This window comes from Malania oleifera, chromosome 13, assembly GCF_029873635.1.
Source record: "Malania oleifera isolate guangnan ecotype guangnan chromosome 13, ASM2987363v1, whole genome shotgun sequence".
Lineage (NCBI taxonomy): Eukaryota > Viridiplantae > Streptophyta > Magnoliopsida > Santalales > Ximeniaceae > Malania > Malania oleifera.
This window is the reverse complement of record NC_080429.1, coordinates 17,844,653-17,865,604: the sequence shown is the minus strand read 5'-3', so window position 1 is coordinate 17,865,604 and position 20,952 is coordinate 17,844,653. Positions and strand designations below refer to the sequence as shown.

Sequence of the window (20,952 nt, the reverse complement as noted above, 5' to 3'; positions counted from 1 at the left end):
ATGGTGTCACTGCTGTTTAGGTTTGGAACATGAATTTTAAACTTAATTTAGCTTTATATGTGTTTAGAATAAAGTTAATATAAATTCATATTATATTTTAGATTTTGCAACATTCTCAAAGGTCCATAGTAACATGTACAAAATGATCTCACATCATCTATAGATTCTGTTAGGGAACAAAAAAAAATTAAGATTCATATATTGTAATATACTGAAGCAAAAAATAGGAGCCTCGAGACACAGCTAATGGTTTTTAAAAAATGATAATTTCCCCATTATTTTGGAATTTATATAACACAATTACTGGAGTATTGAAACTCTGAGGCAGGTTTTGAAAATATTGATTTTGAAAGTATGATTTAAGTTTGAATGGATTTAAAAAAATGATAAATACATTTGTTTCCCAAAAGGAGAAAATAAAAAATAAAAAATGAAGAGCACAATTTGCCTATAAAACTGTTGGTGTGGGCGAAAAGCATTCAGACTTGGTTTGGATAAAAAAATTTGTTCTGAAAATAATAGAGTAAAATAAAGTAAATATATCATTTTATTTTCTCCCTATATTAATTTTATTAAGTACAATTTGAGACTTGAAAAATATTAAAAGAAAAAAATATGATGGTACTGCCTTTTCCACATTTGATTTGTCAATGAATCGGTAAAAATAAATAGCAAATCAATGGGAACAATTTAAATTTTCACAAATTAGAATTTTATTTTTTAGAAAAAAAAAAAACAATTACCGTATCAAAGCAAATTTTTATTTTTAATAATATTTTACATAGTAAGAAACATTGTAAAAAAAATATAAATTTTTCTAAGCCTCCTTCACACAAAATTTTGGATCAATTGGAGCCTTGAGAAACAAAGCTCGGTCAAATATGATTAGAAATGAACAGTTTATGACATAAAATCAAGCCTTTAATTTTTTCTTTCTCACTTTCTCAACCAAATATTAAAAGGTGAAATTCTTCCTCTTCCTCTTTCTTCTCTAAAATTTTCCAAATTCCAAACCAAACCTAGATCTTCAAATCTGTTCATCCATAACAATACATTCTTCTGATATGATTGGGATACGACGGGATTTGAACAAAGCAATTATCTTAATTAGTCCTCAAATCACTGTGGAAAGGTGATTCTTTTGCAGAAGTTCATGGAAGCTAAAGAATTTTTAAACTTGAACCCGTAATAACATTCTAAAGACCATGAAGAAAACATAGATGAGTCGTCTCAAAATGTTTAATAAAAACTTAAAAACACCACACCACAAAGATGGTAATGGTAGTCTCTTGGTTTATACCTTGCAACTCGGTTAGATTGTCAAACATAAAATAGTATGCCACGAAAGAAATACACGAAGCAAGTCGGGTCTATCCACACACAACAATATAAAGAACGGGAACAACTTGCCTTCAATTGTGCCTGCTCCTTATGACACTGGATTTGCATTATGCCATCCCTGAGTGCACGGAGGTATGCTCATGAACTCATCGAATTCCTTAACATGCATGTCACAGCATTTCCACTGCAAAATGGAAAATGTAACCATGCGTTCAATTTAATATAAGGGTCGCAAAGATAAAATTACTTATCAAAATAAACAAAAGAAACTTATATTGTCCCACCCCTCTCATCCGGTCGTGGAAAACTGCTGGGCCAGGATGGAAATTGCATGCAGTTTCATGATTATCTTTTTCTTTGAAAGTTTTACCACAGCCCTTATTCCTACAGGTCTGCGGCTGGTTTATATCCACTTTCTTCTTTGCTGGAGCGGAAGAGCCTGCCTGAACATTCCCATTGCTTTCAGCCGGAGCAGCTGCCACTGCATTTGATGTTTTCGTATTCATTGCTTGCTTTTGAGAACCTAAAACAAGAAAAAGAGAAAAAATATTGATTTAGCTTGCAAGTCAATAAGAATCCCAATGAAAGCAAAGTTCTCCAGCTTCTGAAATCGTTTCAACGAATACTACTGGTCTACAATGTAAGAGTAAGAATTCCTGGAAGATGGTGAACCTAAATAACATGGAAGCTCTAGACTATATCATCAATAACTCAGAAAACCTTTATAGTATGCTTTCCACAGAGGAGTTAGCTCTGTTTGCTTGCTGAAAAAATAAGCAAGCGTAGAAAAGAATTTACATTCTGCGGCCTGTCTTTGTTATTACTTTGGGCTCGAAAACAAATCTTTAAGCCTCAACTCAACAACAATCAAGAATCTGGCCTAGTCTTTAGCACAAAAAACTACAAAACGTGAGATCAAAATTGTTATGTTTTTCCTTTACCCCAGTTTGACAACACCACCTGAACACTGACTGAACAATTACAGGGGGGCTGGATATTCAATGAAAATAAATCATTGCACCATGTTCAAAGCTAATTGCAATAGTTACATTCCCACTTATATTGAAACCAGTTGAAAAGGTAAATTGATTGCTTCAACTGATTCAAAGCTAACTGCAATGATTTCATTTTCTTTCATATTGAAACCAGTTCAAAATATGAATTGATTGCTTCAGCTGATTCAAAAACTGAGGAGAATTATTTTATTTTCATGGGACATGCAAAATATTCCTAATTCTTGACATGGAAAAAAAAAATGCAGAGGCAGAGTCTCTGCAACATTAAAACTAAAAAAAAAGAAACGTGCAAACAAGAATACCATGTTCTGAGCAGAAGAATCCCTGCCGGCACCTAGAGCAAGCTTGTTTTGACAAGGCATCAATTGCAGGAGCTGGAGCAGAAATTGGTTTCTTTGAAGCAACAGCCGGTTTTGTTGACACTGGCTTCTCAGTTGTGTGCTTACCTGTCTTACATCTTCATTAATAGAGGAAAAATATGAGTAACCGATACTCAAAAGATGTAGTCCAATGTTGCCTAGAACATGGAACATTCTGGTTTGTGGAAGAGAGTCAGGATCATGGGATTGCATATGCTCTAAAATGCAGCACTTTGGGGGCATACTACAATTTATTGGTGGAACTTCTATAACGGCACTTTTATATTTAAGAGAGGATGTTGAGGTGTTTCTAAATCTGAAAATGACTTTCTTTGACGAAATAGATCAATAATGACTGAATATATATATATTGTGATAATCCTCAGATTTTAAAATAGAAAATATGTATAAGAAGGAAAATATTGAACAAGAAATTCAGATATGGTGATTTACCATTTTTCAGAACAGTCATACTAATTCGCAGTTTGCTAGGCTGTGAGCATTTTCTTAAACTTAGGAGACATAAAATGATGGTCAATATAAGAATCTTTTCACATCTGAGACTCTCAGAGGGATTTAAATATTTTTCTACAAGAAAGTTTAACAGGGTCATAAATTTTTTTAATGAGGTTAGACATGTTCCTTTTCCTAATTTTAAACTAGTACGCAGTGCCATAGTAGTTAGAATCTTATGATTCACAAATTCGACGCATACGATTCATATCTATTCTGCACCAAATCGATTCGAACCTTACTAGCGAATCTAAAACCAACTGAATCGCTGCCGAATCTATAGATTCACCTCATGAATCTATCAAGTTGATCCAAATCAATCAACTCACACGATTCTGGACCTATCATATCTTGACAAACCCGACTAGTTTTAACTCCCCCCCAAAACAACATTCCTTTATTTTTTATAGCTTTTATTTTTACACAATTCCCTTCCATTTTAAACTAGTACGCAGTGCCATAGTTGTTAGAATCTTATGATTCACAAATTCGACTCATACTATTCGTATCTATTCTGCACCAAATCGATTCGAACCTTACTAGCGAATCTAAAACCAACTGAATTGCTGCCGAATCTATAGATTCACCTCGTGAATCTATCGGGTTGATCCGAATCAATCGACTCACACGATTCTGGAGCTATCATATCTTGACAAACCCGACTAGTTTTACAAACCCCCCCCCCCCCCTCCTGTCCCTCCAAACAACGTTCCTCTCTTTTTTTATAGCTTTTATTTTTACACAATTACCTTCCATTTCTTGTCTATGTCAGTTTTATGCTCAAAAGGAGAAAATAGAACTTTAGGTCTTATCTTGCGATTCTTGCCTTAACAAAACAATTCTTCGCTCTAAGAGTATAGTGCTCTGCCATTGAGAAGGAGTGGAACACTTGCCAGCTAAGGTGGTACTCATGTTTCATTGTGTTGTTAAGATTCAAAAGTTAGTTCTTTAAGTAGTTTGTTCAATTATTATCATTTTTTTGGTTAATTATTTTTTTTTCTTTTTAATCCAAGAAATAAAATGCATGAAATATATATATTTTTTAAATTGTTGATAAAAACCAAAAGTTCAATTATTTATTATTTTTTCTTGATTCCTTTTCTTAACAGCATACAGTTCATTATTTTAGCAATATTTCCTAACTCACTTTCTTACCTTTCATTTGTTCAGGGAAAACAGCATGAAATATGATTCGTTTATTATCAAAACTCAAATGTATTTTATTATTTTTCTGCTTTTTTGTAGATCAATATATGCATGTCATTTAAAATTGATTTTGGAAAATTTACCAAGTCTTATGAGTCAATTCGATTCTCAATTCTTGATTCCCAAAAGTTAAATTTTAATTCATGATTCAAATCCCGATTTGAAAACTATGCACAGTGCGACTTCACAACAGAATATAAATTCCATTGCTTGGACAAATTCTAGAAGTGTGTTTAGCTGTAGCTTCAACAAAAATGGTGCTACATTTACAATTATCTACTATATAAACATCTAGTTGGTGACCTAAAAGAAATTTACTGCCTAAAACAATTCTAATAAAGCATCTTCTTTTCAACTTTTTTTATTTTACATTAAATTTTTTTTATATATGTTTTGTTTTTCTTTCAAGAGGAGGTCTTATCTTCTTTTGTGAACTATCCTCTTCTTATATTCCCAACAAATTTCCTCTCTCATCCTCCAAAAAAAAATAGAGAAAAACATCATTGACAAGTTTTCTGCAGAATAACATTTCAAACTCACACTGATACACAATTATATGAAGATCAAAACCCAAGCTTTCTCCTTCAAGCTATTTACAAGCACATCCGGAAGTGTGTAAAGAGTGTCTTTACCCTGCTTAGCGTAAAAAAAGTGTGCTTTTATTTTCTTTATTCTTTGGGCTCTTTTTTTTTTTTTTCCCTCAGCTCACATTGGGGTTAGTGTGGATAGATAGCTTTTTTTTTGGTTTTTGGGGGGGGGTTGCATGGAGGGCAGGGAAGAAGCTCAGAACCAATCCCAAAGCTTGTAAAATTCCCAAGCACAAAAAAAAAAAAAAAACAAACTTTATTTAGAAATTAAAATAATAAAAGACCAGCGATAAGCAACCAATGACAAGCAGAAAAACAAATACATCAACAACAAAACCAAGCATTAAGTCCCACTAGGTGGGGTTGGCTACATGAATCCATTTCCACCAATTTATGTGATTATGGACCATTTCTTTTGACAAGCAGAGAAAAAAAAAAGCATGGTAAGAAGATTGGATAGGCAAGATTGTACACATGGTATATTTAAGGCAAATAATAGTTATCTTTTAAGCTTTGTGGTCACATGTTCAAAGTGACAGAAAAAGCATCTCTAACTTGCACACACATCATAACATCCCTAGACCCCCAAAATGGCATATGGGACAAGGAAAAAATGAAAGTGGCAAGAAAAAAAAAGAGTAAAATTATTTTATTTTTTTTACTTTTTTTCCCTCTCATTTAGGAGATGAGTGTCAAAGTATATATAGTCTCAGCTGCAGCACTGTTGGCACATCTTGCAAAGGTAGCTATGCTCTGATGCATTAAAGGAAATACTAAGTCAGTAAATGTTGATGTAATGCAGCTTATCATAGATATCTTAATTACATGTCTGCATGAGAAATCACAACTACAGAAGAAGATGCATCTTGAGTTGGTATGTAGAACACTCAGGCTTATTGAATGTTGTTTAGTTAGCTTTTCCCGATTTTTAAAGGGGATAAAATATCCAGACACCTCTGTTGGACTCTCTTATTTATCATAAAATGTGAACTGTTCATGTGGCATATCATGAAGACTGTACCAGTTCCCTGTATTTCAAATCTGAGTTCACTGTATTTCAAATCTGAACTAGATTAGGAATGTGATATGAAGATGTCATAGTACTGACAGGAGCAAAGAAAAGATGATTGATAAAAATCATGACATGCACCTATTTGAAAAAAAAAAATGTCGACTACAACGATACTGAAAACAGTGATATCATTTAGCCTATGAAGAATTTGAAATAGCAAAATCCTTCCAAGCCATGTTAGCAGGTAATTATATAATTATTTATAGAGCCTCCTGTTAGGACACATTATGTCACTTTGAACTTTAGATTGTGAAACAGGCTGCAAAATTAAAATTTATTTTCAATAGGAATAAGGAAAAATACTTACCCCGGAATTTCTAGAAATAGAGTGAAATCATGGCTTCTTCTCTTACAACAACTCCACTCCTTCATCCCATCGTGAAATATAGGCTGAGAAATATATATATTTTAAAAGTTTAAACAATAGTGGCTCCAATGTTTCATGTAAAAACAACAATGGGTAAGGTAACTGCAAATAAGAAAACTATTTCAAAAGATTTAAATGGCTAAACACAAGATTTACTTACTCCCTGATGGAACAAGCATGCACCAATTGCAACCAAGCCCAAACATGGAGGAAGGAAAATTGGTTAGTAAAATGAGCAAGGCATATCATTGTCAAAATTCATTATGTAAATAAATGAGCAGTCCTCACAAGAAGTAGTTTCCATGCATGGTCGACAGCAAAAGAAGAAATAGTTTAAATTTATGCATAGATACAAAATGCAAATAAACTAAAAAGAAAAAAGAAAAAAGAAAAAAGAAAAAAGAAAGATGAACTAACCATAGCATCCAATCCAGTACAAGCTTCTAAAATTAAAAAAGAATGTACAGACAAGCCAATTCAATTAGGACTACATCTGGACCCAATCTAAATTTCATAGACACTGTAAGGTTCCCCATCCCACGCTGGAAAAAAGATACACGCGTGGATATGGAATATAAGTTCAACATGCTTGTTTTTTATTATGTGCCCTTAAGCATGCCTAATGAAGGAATAGAGGAAAATAGGAATTCCCCCAAAAGTATCATGGTACTTTCGTAATATGTTATGCTTAAAGAGGTTCTTCTAAAATGGCTGAATGCATGTTGGATGCATTATGTTACACATACACACCATTTTATGAATGATATGAAAAGGACATAATCCCCAAACTATGATAAATTAACATCTCACCCACACCCAAATGCCCTAAAATTCAAGAAAAAATAAGACAGAAGACGCACATCAACATTTGAAACATACTTGAGTTCATGTGATAGTGATACATGTACCAATATTCTCAGCACAAGTTAAGTTCCCCCATTCTTCTCCAGCCCAATTACAAGAATGCATATTGGTTAGACTTGGACCCAAAGTTCAAATGGTGTGGTAACTAGCAAGACACTAAGAAGAACCTAGGTTGTCAAGAGACTTGAGAGTGGCATTGTTTGCAATACATTTTTTTCCCTCAAAAAATGTGTACAGTTGGAGGCTGGTGAACTGCAACAATACCGAGGTAATAGGTCAGCACCAAAATGCTTTTGTAGAAGGGAGACAAATTATGGATTCAGCCCGCCCTCCTTGCCTCAGAAGTGGGGGACTCCCATATTAAACATGGCAAAGGGGGTAGTGCAAGCTGGACATGTAGAAAGCTTTTGATCATGTCCTTGTACCTTCTAAAAAATGGGTCTTTGGGGGACTTGCCTCCAAGTGGATTGAGATATGCATCACCATGATGACCCTCTCCATTCTCATCAACAGCTGCCCAAGTGGTTTCCTCCACCACTCTAGAGGTTGACACAAGGATCCTTTCTCGCCCCTGCTTTTGATACTGGTTTTGGAGGTCTTTAGTGTGCTGCCAAGTAAAGCCACTGAGGCAAGTGTCTTTGGAGGACTCTAATTGCTAAAACGGCTCAGATATGGAAAATTCTCATTTCCTCTTTGCAGACAACACCATCATTTTTTGTGGGGTTGATCAGGCATGTTCAGAATTTAAGATGTATAGTTCTTTGCTTCGAGGCTATTTCGGGGTCTTAAAGTAAATTTTGGTAAACTGGAGCTTATCCTTATCAGCAACGTGTTTACAATTCTTTCCGTGCAAGAACTCTAGGTTGTAGTCTGGGGCCCTCCCCATGAAATGTCTTGGGCTGCCTCTCAAAGCCAAGTACAAAGACAAAAAATTAACACACATACACACAAAAGATTCCATTGTTGAGAAATTTGAGAAAAAAGCAACAACCATTTCCATCAGGAGGTCCAAGCATTAAATTACATGTTCAGTTCAACAAAGCTTTACTAGGCAATGGTTTTGGAGATTCATGAAGGAGAAACATCTCTACTAGAGAATAATTATTGTGGCTAAACATGGGCTTGAACATAACGGTTGGAAAACTCACAAGCCTTATGAAATGGGGGCTTAGAAGTGGATTAGAAAGGTTGGGATAATTTATTTTCTTCAATAAGTTTTTCACTTTTCTAGCATAAAATGCCATTTTTTCCGTTGGTTCTTTTGATAAGAATCTAATTACAGAGGCTGAGATTAGCCTCACATTCCCCGGGAAAGGCATTTGGAAGATCCAACTCCCAAAATTGCCTTCTTCGCAAGGCAAGCCACTTTGGGGAAAGTTCTCCCTATAAAAAATCTTCAAAAACGGTGTCACTTGTGTGAGAATGAAGCTAAATCTGATAATCACATCCTCCTCCATTGTTTATGGATGAAGATTTTTTGGAATGTTGCTCTAGTTATGATAGGGCAGCAAGAGAGCCAAGGCTAATTCACTGAGATGAAGACTTGGGCTTGGAATGAATCTCATTCTAGCAAAGAGAAGAGAACAGATATCACCATGAATCCTATCACCATCTTCTGGATAGTGTGGAAGGGAAGAAATGCAGGGCTTTCGAAGGGTCAGCTTCACTGCTAATTATGCTGCTGAAGGACATATGATTGATCACTCTCACTTTTTCATTCAGGGGCTGTTTTATGCTAGATACTTTTGCTACTTTAGACTTGCCGGTGATTCCTGTTCCATTTATTGTCATATTCGGGTGGCACCCCCTTGATGCCCTTCAAAGAAATCTCTGATTTTACAAATCAATATATGTCTGTGTGTAGCTCTTACTTTCCTCCTTGTTGTATCAAATGTCATGTCGATGGGAATTCATGGAATGGCCATAGAATAAATATCTACTTTCACAGTTACACCAGCTGTGTGCCTGTGTGTTTTTGATAGATGATATCTTCTACTAAAACAAAGAGAAACTAAAACGAAAAACCAAAGGTGTTTTCTGTTTTGTAATTTCACTCCATATTCCACAAATTTAGACAATTAATTTATCTTTGCATTCCTGCTTGGACAATTAAATTAGTTCAATTTATCTTCCAAATACACAAAATTCCAAATAGATCAATGCTACATATCAACACAGCGATATAGTAATCTTGTAGGAACCAAAAGTATAAAACAGAAGATATTGCATTTTAGGATCAGTTCACTGGCAAGGCTTGCTCTTTTATTGGGAAAATAAAAAAAATTTGTTTCTAAAAACAATGGGGAAGAAAAGTGATAGATTTTCATATAGGAGAACTAAGTTCATGCAGTATGAACCAATAGATTTTGCATTTGGGGACTCAGTTTGGCATCCGTGTGAACTGGCCTCATTATTGGATTGACAGCTTCTATTGGCCTAACATAAGCATACCAAAATGACGGGAGAAGTTGAGGTTTTTGGATTGAGAATTTGAGATTGGACTTGGGACAAAATCTTGAAGAGGCACAAACACCATTTTGAATAATGGATTAAAGCCTACATGATTACTAAATGGGAAATTGATTCTACACATTATTAAAATAATTTTCTATAAGATTGTTGTAAGGAAATTTTTAAAAGATCTTGACATTCTCGGGAAGGGGACAAGAAATGATTTTAATTAATTAAAAAAAAAATTGAAAGAAGGGTTCCTTAGAAAACTTAATTATTTTTTTGGAAATGAGATATCTAAGAATACTTCAACAAAGAGGGTGCTGGGGAAAGAAAAAAGCTTAACAATTTAAGGAAAATGATTATTGAGTCTCAAGTGAATAATCCTAATAAAGCTAAAATAAAAGGGGTTAAGAAATTGATAAGCTATAAACAACAATTTTAAAAAAAAAAAAACTTAAATTTACTTTCCTCCAAGGAGATGAAGCTTCAAATTCTGAAAAATCATACTCAACTATAACTTTAGCTCGCTTGGCCAAGATGGGATTTGTGGGTGGACAGCTTAAGGTCTTCTTTCTCTTAAATCTATTAAGGAGACAAACCAAACATTGTCACTCAACTTGCCAAAGGGGTGAGTCAAGACTTGGGGTCACTAGCCCTTCAAGGATTTCAGCTAGGATAAGATTGATTTGAATCTATCAAACGGATAGATCAAGGAGAATATTTTAACTAGAGAAAACACAAATCTACAAGTGACGACGATGATCTGAAAAGGGAAGACAAAGGGACCTTGGGTATTTGTACACCTTGAGATGAGGTGAAGTTCTTGTAAACATTTGATGTGGGATAAATCAATGAGTAGGATCGAAGGCCACTTTTCACAAAATTAAGTCATTTTTCAAAACAAAACACCAAAATTGCCATGTTTGCAAACTATTTGTCAAAGTAGGCATTGTACATGAATTCGATGTTCTATGCATGCAATAGCATTACTAAAAAAAAAAAGTTAATACCAATGCTAAACTGATTAATTTCAATATAAAATTGGATGGTACCGTTAAGAAACTCAGATCTATCTTTTAACAGATACAACTAAGTCATAAGGGAAAATGACACCAAGCGCTAATAACTAGATGGATTCCCAAGATATCTGAATAAATATAAATTAAGGTCTTATTACAAGAATAAATCCCAGGACAACAGGAAGATCTATTGTGCTTCCTTAGCTGACATGTTGGACACTCGATATGAAAAATAGATTTGAAAATTGGAAGAACTTGTTGTTTTTACAGAAGTCATGGATGTCTCAAAAACGTGCATGTCATTGATCCAAAGAAACACTGTGAAAGGGAACTGGAGATGCCATATGAAAGGAACTTGAGCTTCCACCACCTCCATCAAAGTAATATAGGCCATCCTTTTCAGGCTCTCCACTAATATTCTACATAGGGTGGAGATTCTAGATAACACAATGAGAAAAATTAAAGATAAGCTGTTAAAAGGTAACTGAAAAATTGAGAGGCCTCTAATATTCTTAGTGTGGAGATCCTCAATATAACAATGAGAAGGACAAAAGATAATTGATAAAAGGTAACTGAAAAATTAGGAGGGTTTGTCAACTAAATCAGGAATGGTACAAACACAGGCGTCACAATAATCAATGCCTCTGCTACAACCACTGCCTCCTCCATGAGCTCCCAAAGACAATTTAGATGCTGTAATTTTTACTTTCGCATTATCTGTATCCACCATAAAACAGCCCTAAAAACTGAACAGGACACAACAGATATGCTGCCCAATCAACAAGGGGAGGAAATACACCACACAGCAAGAAAGATCAGCAGAATACAGAGAAGACACAAGCCAGTGCAAGCAAGCAAAAAAACATAGCTGCAGGAACACTCAAAACGGATGACAGCACACACCAGTCACCAGCATCCTGGAATAAATCATAGGCAGGAAATGGAGCCCTGTAGGGCTTAAAAGATCAGCCACAACCATAGAACATCAGCAATAGTCCCCTGCAGAATGCAACCAATAGAAGCACAGAAAGAAAAACTGGATCAAACAATCCCCGGCAATCTGCTAGCAATAAAGAGAGATCGAAGGCACTCTAGATCTTCATGAGATCAAACAGAGCAACCAAGAACCAAGCAATAACAAGTCACCAACAGCATTGCATCATTATGAATGACTTGTAACATGCAGTGCAGGAAAGAATGAAACACTAGAAAGCTTTAGGAAGTAATCACGATCTCAGCAATACATACCAATTCACAGCACAGCAGCTTTAGGCCGCACAACCAACCACAACACAACTGAGCAGGGAATGAATAGCCAAAAAGTACTAAACCAGTTAAACATGGCAGGTAAGCATCTACTTCATATAACACGCAGGCAAGGACACTTGCAGCATCCAACAAGGAAGCACGCACTTGAATTGAAACATATAAAGGGTTCTCGAATGACTCAAATCAAAATGAAAGATTGATCTAGTTGCCAATTAGTGTTATAGAGAAACAGGAAAAAAGGAGACATCCGCGAAAAATATCAATGAACAGTAGCCATGACAGTAAGTAAACGCTCACTAAACACTAGCCGTGAACACTGCTGAACAGAACTAACAGTGATTGTGAATGGTAACGGTGTAAAGTAATTGCAAACAATCAGCAAAAGCACACTTGAGTATGAAGGATCGACTCTTGCTCTATTATCACTTCATGAACCTAAAAGACACCTGGAGAATATGTATACATGTTTATATGTTGCATTTCTGCTTCTTTCTTTCTGAAGGGAGGTGAGAATGCCAACATGTGCTGGATCATCCACATCAGCTCTTCATGAAGCCTTCGGATGTGATTTTGGCATTTATTGATGAGGATGGCTGTGATGTCAAATTTGTTCTCAACTTTGTTGGCAAGCTCCCTTTGGTTATCAACAATTTGTTGCAGCGTCCTGTTTGTGCAGGGGCATTTTCTGATTGCCAGTTGAGATTCATCTGGAGAAACTTGTTTAGTAGATCCATCTGGATGGTGACAATTGGATCTTTGATCTTCCAAGAATGTTTTGTTCATGACCTTGTATCTTCATACTATAATGATGGGAAATCACCATCATCATGGGCCTTAATTTTCTCCATATACCCCCTCCTTGAGATAGTTTTTTTACAAACATCAAGGAATGTCCGTGTCTTTTTTGCAAACTTCAAGGAGGTCTATGACATTCTAGAAACCTCAAGGTTAGCATATTTTTGGCAAACCTTCGATGAGATCTCTAGAATTTTCGAAATCTTAAGGAAGGTCTGCATCTGTTCACCAAATTTCATGAGAAGTCAATGTCTTTTGCAAGGGTTTTTGGAACATTTTGGACGAGATTGGGTAAAAAAGTTAGTCCAAGAGAGTGGGTTAGACTAGCAACTTAGAATACAGGAACACTTATGGTTAAAGGCAAGGAGATAGTTCACACAATGATCATAAGAGAAATAAACATAATTTGCCTTCAAGAAGGTAAGTGGGTACGTAAATTGAAAAATCTGGATTTAAAATTTGGTTCACTTGAAAATAAAAACATAGGGATAGGGTAGGAATCATTGTAGACAAAGACCTAAAAGTAGTGTTATAAATGTTAAAATAGTTGGGCATAGAATCATAAAAATCAAGTTGGTCTTAGAACAAGATGTGATAAATGTCATTAATGGCTATGCTCCTCTAATAGGCTTACCAAAAAACTTTAAAAGACAAATTTGGAAAGATATGGATAGAACTATAAAACTGATATCAGGGACTAAGAAATTATTATTATGAGCTAATTTGGATGGACACAATAAAGGTTAAGAGAGGATACATGATGGATATGGAGATAAAATAAGCCTAGTGATATGATCTTAGACTTTGCCATGTCATATAATCTTCTTATAATGAACACATGCTTTAAGAAGAGAGAACACTTAATAAGCTTCAAGAGTCGACAAAACAAAAATAAAATAATTTTTTTCCTAACTAGGAGGGTAGATCATTTATCATTTAAGGATTGTAAAAGTTCAACTATACAACAAGTTTTAGTGTTAGATATTTTTTCAGGTAACAAAAACTTCATTAACACAAGAAATAAGAAAAAAAAAATTGCAAGAAGAAGCGGACAAGCAATCCTCCTTCACAGCAAAACACAAAAGTAAAAAAGAAACAAATTATTTTACACAAATGCTGCCTTCCAATCTCTCTGAATATTCGACTGCGGAATACCCTTAAAAACCCCAAAAGACTAAACCCAAAATGCAGCCAAAAATGAAACTTTCTCCCAATTGACCTCTGAATATCCTAGCATTCCTTTCAAGCCAACAAGTCCACAATATAGCAAAAACAACACAAAACCAAAACCTTTTCTTTTTTCTCTTCCATTCGGATCCCCAAAACTGTGCCGATATGAAATCATAAGTGGTCTTTGGAGCCACCCAATCCTACAGTGCCTTGCCACCTCATAATGTAGGACTAAATGACAATTAGTCTCACTTTCTTTGCCACACATCAAGCAGACATCAAGACTGAGCCTTATAAGGCCTCCTTAACGCATGTCATTTTTACTCACCCTGTTGAGAACCAAAGTGCATGTGAAAGCTTGAATCTTAAAAGGAGCAACAGCCTTCCACACTACTATACTCAGTCAAATGAAAAAAAAAAATACTATGGAGAGAATGGACCTGAAGATTCCCTAATCCAAAGGCTATTATCCCCCCCGTTTTGGGATGAATTCAGAACAGTCAACAGGGGCTCTGTCTCTCTGTCTCACTATAAAAGATTGGGAATAATAGGTTCAGTCAAATGAATAAAAAAAGACTTTGGAGAGAGTGAACCTGAAGATTCCCTAATCCAAAGCCTACTCCCCCCCCCTGGTTTTGGGAATGAGTTCAGAACGCTTCTCTCTCTCTCTCTCTCTCTCTCCCCTAAAAAAATGGAAGTCCCAAAACACAAGAGCCCTCTCAGAAGAATAGAATTCGGGAATAGGAGCATCATGCACAGATGAAAGTGTATACAATCAAGGCACAGTGTGTTCCAACGAAGTCTCCCACACTCAAATATCTTCCCAAAAGCAAACCTATCCCAACACAAACAGAAAAACGAATGAGAGGAAAGAAAAAAAAACTAGAAACCTGAGAGACATATGTCCAAGGACTTGCATGAGAACCAAGTCCACTCACCTTAGTATCTCACCTGTTCCTATGAATACCATACTTACTCTTCATTACTTTGTGCCATAAGGAACCAGACTCTTAAGGGAAATCTCGATAACCATTTACCTATTAAAGAAATTCTTTTCAAAACCTAACTACCGATGCCCAGGCCTCCCTTAGATTTTGCAATATTTCTAACTACTATTCTTTAAAAAGAAAATAGCATCATCAACAAATTGTAAGTGAGACGCCTCCACCTTATCCCTACCTACCACCCCCTAATCATACCATATTCCTTAGCATGCGACACCATCCTACTCAAACCATCCACAACCAATGCGAACAAGAATGGAGATAGTGAATCCCCTTGTCTTAACCCCCTAGACATCTCAAACCACTCCCTAGGCTTACCATTAATAATCATAGGCAAATTGGGTGAACTAAAGCAACCTTTGAACATTTATGCCATAAAAACCCAAAGCCCTTCTTAACCATCACCTTATCCAACAATCCCCAATTAATCACATCATAAACTTTCTCAAAATCTCATTTAAAAATAATACCCTATTTACGTTTGGTTTTAATATCCTCTACAACTGCATTAGCTACCAAAAATGCATCTAGAATTTGTCTCTCTTTAACAAAAGCCGACTGAGCTAATGAAATAGTATCCCCAAAACCTCTCTAAGTCCCTTCGACAAGACTAGTACGAATCTTATAGATGCTAGTCACTCAGCTAATTGATCTGAAATCTCTCACATTCCTCGACCTCTCTTTTTGGGAATGAGCGCAATAAAAAAGGAGTTGATGCTCTTACACGCCACCATTTTTGCGAAATTCCTTGAAAAAACTCCTTGCATCATCCTTCGAAACATGCTCACTATCCTCGAGTAAGGCCAAAGTAAAACCATCCAAACCTGAAGCTCTATCTCTATCCATCTCCATCACTACCTTTCTTATCTATTCCATTTCAAACAGTCTCTTAAGGCAATTAGCAAACACTTCCCCAATGGATTCTCAATCAAGCCCCTCCACAATCAACCTATTCCTGCAATCCTCTGGGTAAAGGGATTTTAAAAAATTAGTAATTCCTTCCTCAATTTGAAACTAATCCCTCACCATCATACACGAATCCAATTCCAATTCTTTAATCATACACTTCCTTCTCCTCCCATTAGCAACTTAATGGAACAATCTAGTATTACAATCCCTCATCCTTAGTCGAACCCTAGATTTCTTACGCCAATTTCTTTCTTCTTTGAACAAAGGCAAACCCAACTCATTGCCATGGTTATCAAAATCCAGATCTGAATCGTTATACTCTACAATCCTACAATCCATACTAACCTAACCGATTTGGATCTTAAGCAGAATCTTTATAGAGTAGGATCCCAATAGGATCCCATCTAGATCGTTAGGATCTCAGGATCATGATCCTACTTGTGATCCTACCAATCCTACTTTTGCAATGGAATATGGGTTTTCAATATTTAGGATTTTAAATAAAAGGTCCCATATATAATATTATTGGCCCATACACTTTACTTTTTGCAATAGACACAAAATTTGGTTTAGTTGGCTCAAATGCATCAAAATTAGGGCAAAATAATGAGCATGTTCTAGGATTTGGTCGATCCAAGTCAAGAGAGCAGCTAAGCTGCTGAGCATCTCTTGGAAGCTCTGTTCCTTCAAAATTGAAAGCCCTCTCAAAGCTTAGAGTTCTTGATAGGCAGATCCTAGGTTGTCTATCACTAGGCTTGGATTGTTCCGTCTTCTAGCAACAGTAGAACCAGCTGAGAGCTTTGAGATCAGCTGAGATCTTCAACAAATAGGGAGTTGGATAGTCAGGCTGAGAGCTTAAAGTTGTAGACTTGTAGTAGTTATAAATTATCTTTGTAGATTTTTTTAATTACTTTCTTCCTCTTCTTCTTCTCTTATTAATCGACAAGCCAAAGACCTACCTTTTTTCCCAGAGCAGAGAGCATATAGCTTTCCTTTTCCTCTTCTTTTCTATGCCACTAACAAAAGGTCTACCTTCAATTAAAAAACTTTTCTTTTTCCTCTTTTCTTCCTCTTCCTTCTTTTCTTTTTTCCTTTTTCCTTCTTATCCTTCTTCTTCTTCTTCTTCTTATAATCTAATGACAAAACAACAGAAGTTGAGAAATTTACATCAGTCTATTGAATTAAGATTAGCAATTTCTTTTTACTTTATCTCTTCATTCTTTTTGCTTTTATTTTTAGTTATAATTATTAGATAAATAATCTAGCAATAGTTTGCCCTTTGCAAAGAATTTTGCATTTCAAGCTACTCAAAATTTTTTTTAGGGTCAACATTGTCGAAGGAAAAACTTGCTAGGTGCTAGCTAGCTACATTCCTAAAAAAATTGTTTTAATTTCTTAAACTTACTACCAAGTTTTTCATCATAAAATGTCAAATATAAATAAATTTTTAATTTACTTTACATTGTAAGTAGAATCTAACAATCCACGATCTGATCCTATGATTCGAGCCTACAAACCCTCCCAACGATCCTATATAGGATCTTGATTCTAACAACATTGCTCATGACACAGACGGGCCCTCCTTTCTCTATCTTCCTACCTTAATAAAGCACACTCCTAATCAATCTAAACCCCTTAAAATATTCAAAATGTTATCCTTTTGATCCCCAATATTCCAAAACATCTTGTTGTTCCACAACTTCAGTCTATCTTTAACAAAAAACAACTTCTTCATTAGCCTAAAACCAGCCCACCCTACACTTGACACTCCTTCCACCATTCCCCAATTCTCTCTTGAGAAGAGGAATGAGCCAACCAAATATTCTCAAATCTAAAGGAAATGGGTCCCCATTAAATTGCATTAGGATCCAAGAGAATAGGGCTATGATCGGAGGTAGGTCAGACTATCACCTCTTGTAAAATGTTCGGAAACAATTCTTCCCAAATATTTGTAAAAAGGAATCTATCAACGTGAAAGCAAGCTCTATCCCTTGAGTCCGCCAAGTAAAAATGACATTATTTATGGGAACATCTCTACAGCTGCAATCAATTATTGAATCTTCACATCCCACCATTCAACCTACTAGCTCACAACCTCTCATTCATATTATGAACAGCATTAAAATCACCCCAACCACCCACTGCAAGTTACAAAGAACAAACAAGCTAGCCAACCATTCAGGGAAAAAAAAAAAAAAAAACTATTCCACTAAGAATAAATAGTAGGTTTGTACACAGAGGTAAACCGCCACTCCTTAAGTCCCTTAATATCTAACAAAACAAACAAGGGAAAAGAACCAAGTAAACAACCTTTTAACAAACCAACTCTGGTGTCCCAGATCACTAATTGACCCCTGAAATTAAAAGATAAATTTTATAGAATGGCTATAAGACCCAACTACGCTATATGGATCATGGGCAACAAAGAAATAACATATCCAAAAAGTGTAAGTTATTGAATTGAGAATGCTAAGGTGGATGAGTGGTATAACCTTTAAAGATAAATTAAACTTATAAACATATTTGCAGTCATTTAGGCATAGCACCTTTAAAAATAGAGCTGTGACTCAGATGGTCTGGGCATCTAACAAACGTATGTCAAATAGTACACTGATGAGTAAGGAGGAATGAGCTAGTTGCTATTAGTTGCAGTAGAAGGACGTAGACCTAAAAAACTCGAAATGAGATATTAAATAAAGATTTAATAGCCTCATCAGAGGAAATTGCCTAGGGTACTGTAAATTGATGGAAAAGGATTCATGTAGCGGATTCCACCTAGTAGCCTAGAAGGACTTCAGGTTTGGTTTGTCGTTATCATTCGTGATTGGCCTGTAATTTTTTGCCTGAATTTTGTTCTAGTATTTTTGTGTTCTTTAATTTAGATTCAACAACAATACTTCTTGTTAAGAGACCTCAACAGTGTTTACATGCGCAAAGAAGAAGTAATCTTCAAAAAGAGCAAAAAAAAAAAAAAAGGAAACATCATTCTTTCTTCTAAGAAAGAATACGAAATAACTTGCAGAAAAATCTAAAATTATGAGATTCAAATAAGGATCAAAGCCGAAACTCAACCAAATGAGAATGGAGAGAAACTGATACTATGTAATGAAGTCTCACCGAATCATGATATGTGCAGGAACCTTCGGGATTATCGTCCTCCGTGAACATGGCGTTGCAGCCTATTCTCTGGCAAAGAAGCTTCGCCATTCTCTTTCTAACCTTTTCCTCGCGCTAGATTTTTCTCTCCCTTGAGCAGGGCACTGGTTATCGGAGGCTTCGAGAAAAGCGTCATGCGTGGGCTTGGGTGAGGGAAGGAATCGGCCCGATCTTGACCGCAGCGTCAGTCCCCACAACGTACGGCCAGGATTGTGTTCAGCTGCCTTCTCTCCTCAGTCGAGCGCTGCATTTCGATCAAGGGAGATCTTCCCTTTTTACCACTAATTATTTCGAGTATTTTTGCCAAAAAATATATTTAAAAAGATGCTGAAAAAAAAAAAAAACTTTGTAACCCATGAGACGACCTGTTTGGATTTTTGCAAAATATTTACATAATAATAAAAAATAAATTACTTTCCTATATTTGATTTAAACTAAATTAATGTCGGAAAGAAAATAAAACTATAATAAATTAGTAAACAAAATTATAATCTTAAATATTGCCAATATTTTAAAAAAATTTATTTTTAATGGTATTTGACATAAAGAGAAAATACAATATAAAATTAGTTTATTTTTTATTTTCTCAACAAAATCTTGTTCTTAAAGCAAGATCAATGTACAGAGGGACTTTATTATAAGGTTAATAATTGATCATTGATACGGATAACAATATTTTTGAATTATAGCAGCTTATCAAAATCTTTTCATAAATATTTTTTGAGTTTATCATATTCATAGTTTATCAATATTTAGTTGATACAATTTTGTTTACTGAATATATTTTTTTGTCTTAGCTGTCTTTATATATTTTTTTTATATATTTTTTAGAAACATCCTCTTGACACAAAGACGAGTTGATGAAGGGAAGTAGTAAGGGAGATTTGTATCACATAAAATCTCGTGCATAAAACTAACATACCGATGTATTGGATAGTCATGGGTTGATGGGTCCCTACAAAACAATCAAAGTGTTGGAATATAAATTGCTTATTTTATGCTCATTTCATTTTCGTTCTTTACTATTTTAAAATCTTTTTAGACAATTTAATAATTTACTCCACCAATGAAGGAAGGTGGAAAGGAGATCTTTCTAAATAGGATTCCATTACTTATCACTACATACTTGATAAATGTTACGCTCTATTTAGAACTGGAAAAATTTGAGGGAAAGGAAAGAAAAAATAAATATGAAGGAATTTATTTTTTTATATTTGGTTATCAAGATAAGTAGAAAAGAAAATAAAAATATATATATTTCAAATCAATGGACAAAGGTATGATTTTAGGCACGATTTACATTTAATTTTTCTTAATTTTTAACCACACTAAAATAAATTTTCGTTTGTAGTAGTATTTGTATAGAGGAAAAATATAAAAAGATTCCTTATTATTTTCCTTTCCCCCTTAATCCAAAGTAACTCTTACCTCAAATCACCCTATAAATAATTTTAGGTACAATTTAATAAATGTTGCGGACATTATTATTTTGTCGTATTTCAACACCTTTTCAAAATTCCTTTATTTCAAGTAAACAAGTGAAAATCATCAAAATTTTGTTTATGACAAGCATAAATTTTTGTGACTGCTAAATACTTAAATAAGCCTTCCTATGCATAAAAAAAAAAAAAAAAAAAATTATCATTGTGTATTTTCTCTGCATCTCATATATTAAAAAATATGAAGATTTTCTCTAAATATGATAAAAATCAAGAAAAATTAAATGTCAATATAACATGTAAAATTAACAAATTTTAATTTTTTTTGTACATTTGATTTTCTTTCTCCTTTTTCTTCACAACAAACAAAAGAAATGAATGCCTTCATTTTCTTTTTTCTTTTTTTTCCCTT

General features: G+C 34.8%; 1 protein-coding gene across 1 annotated transcript; it reads right to left on the bottom strand.

Moving 5' to 3' along the window:
• Window positions 1–1,168: 1,168 nt before the first annotated feature.
• Window positions 1,169–19,372, bottom strand: LOC131146170 (cysteine and histidine-rich domain-containing protein RAR1). The gene is made up of 5 exons (XM_058095548.1): window positions 19,063–19,372; window positions 6,402–6,484; window positions 2,660–2,814; window positions 1,626–1,864; window positions 1,169–1,525 (listed from the first exon to the last, which is right to left on the bottom strand). The coding sequence occupies exons 1-5, from the start codon at window positions 19,150–19,152 to the stop codon at window positions 1,430–1,432; spliced, it is 663 nt and encodes a 220-aa protein (XP_057951531.1). The 5' UTR covers window positions 19,153–19,372; the 3' UTR covers window positions 1,169–1,429.
• Between the last annotated feature and the right edge of the window lie 1,580 nt (window positions 19,373–20,952).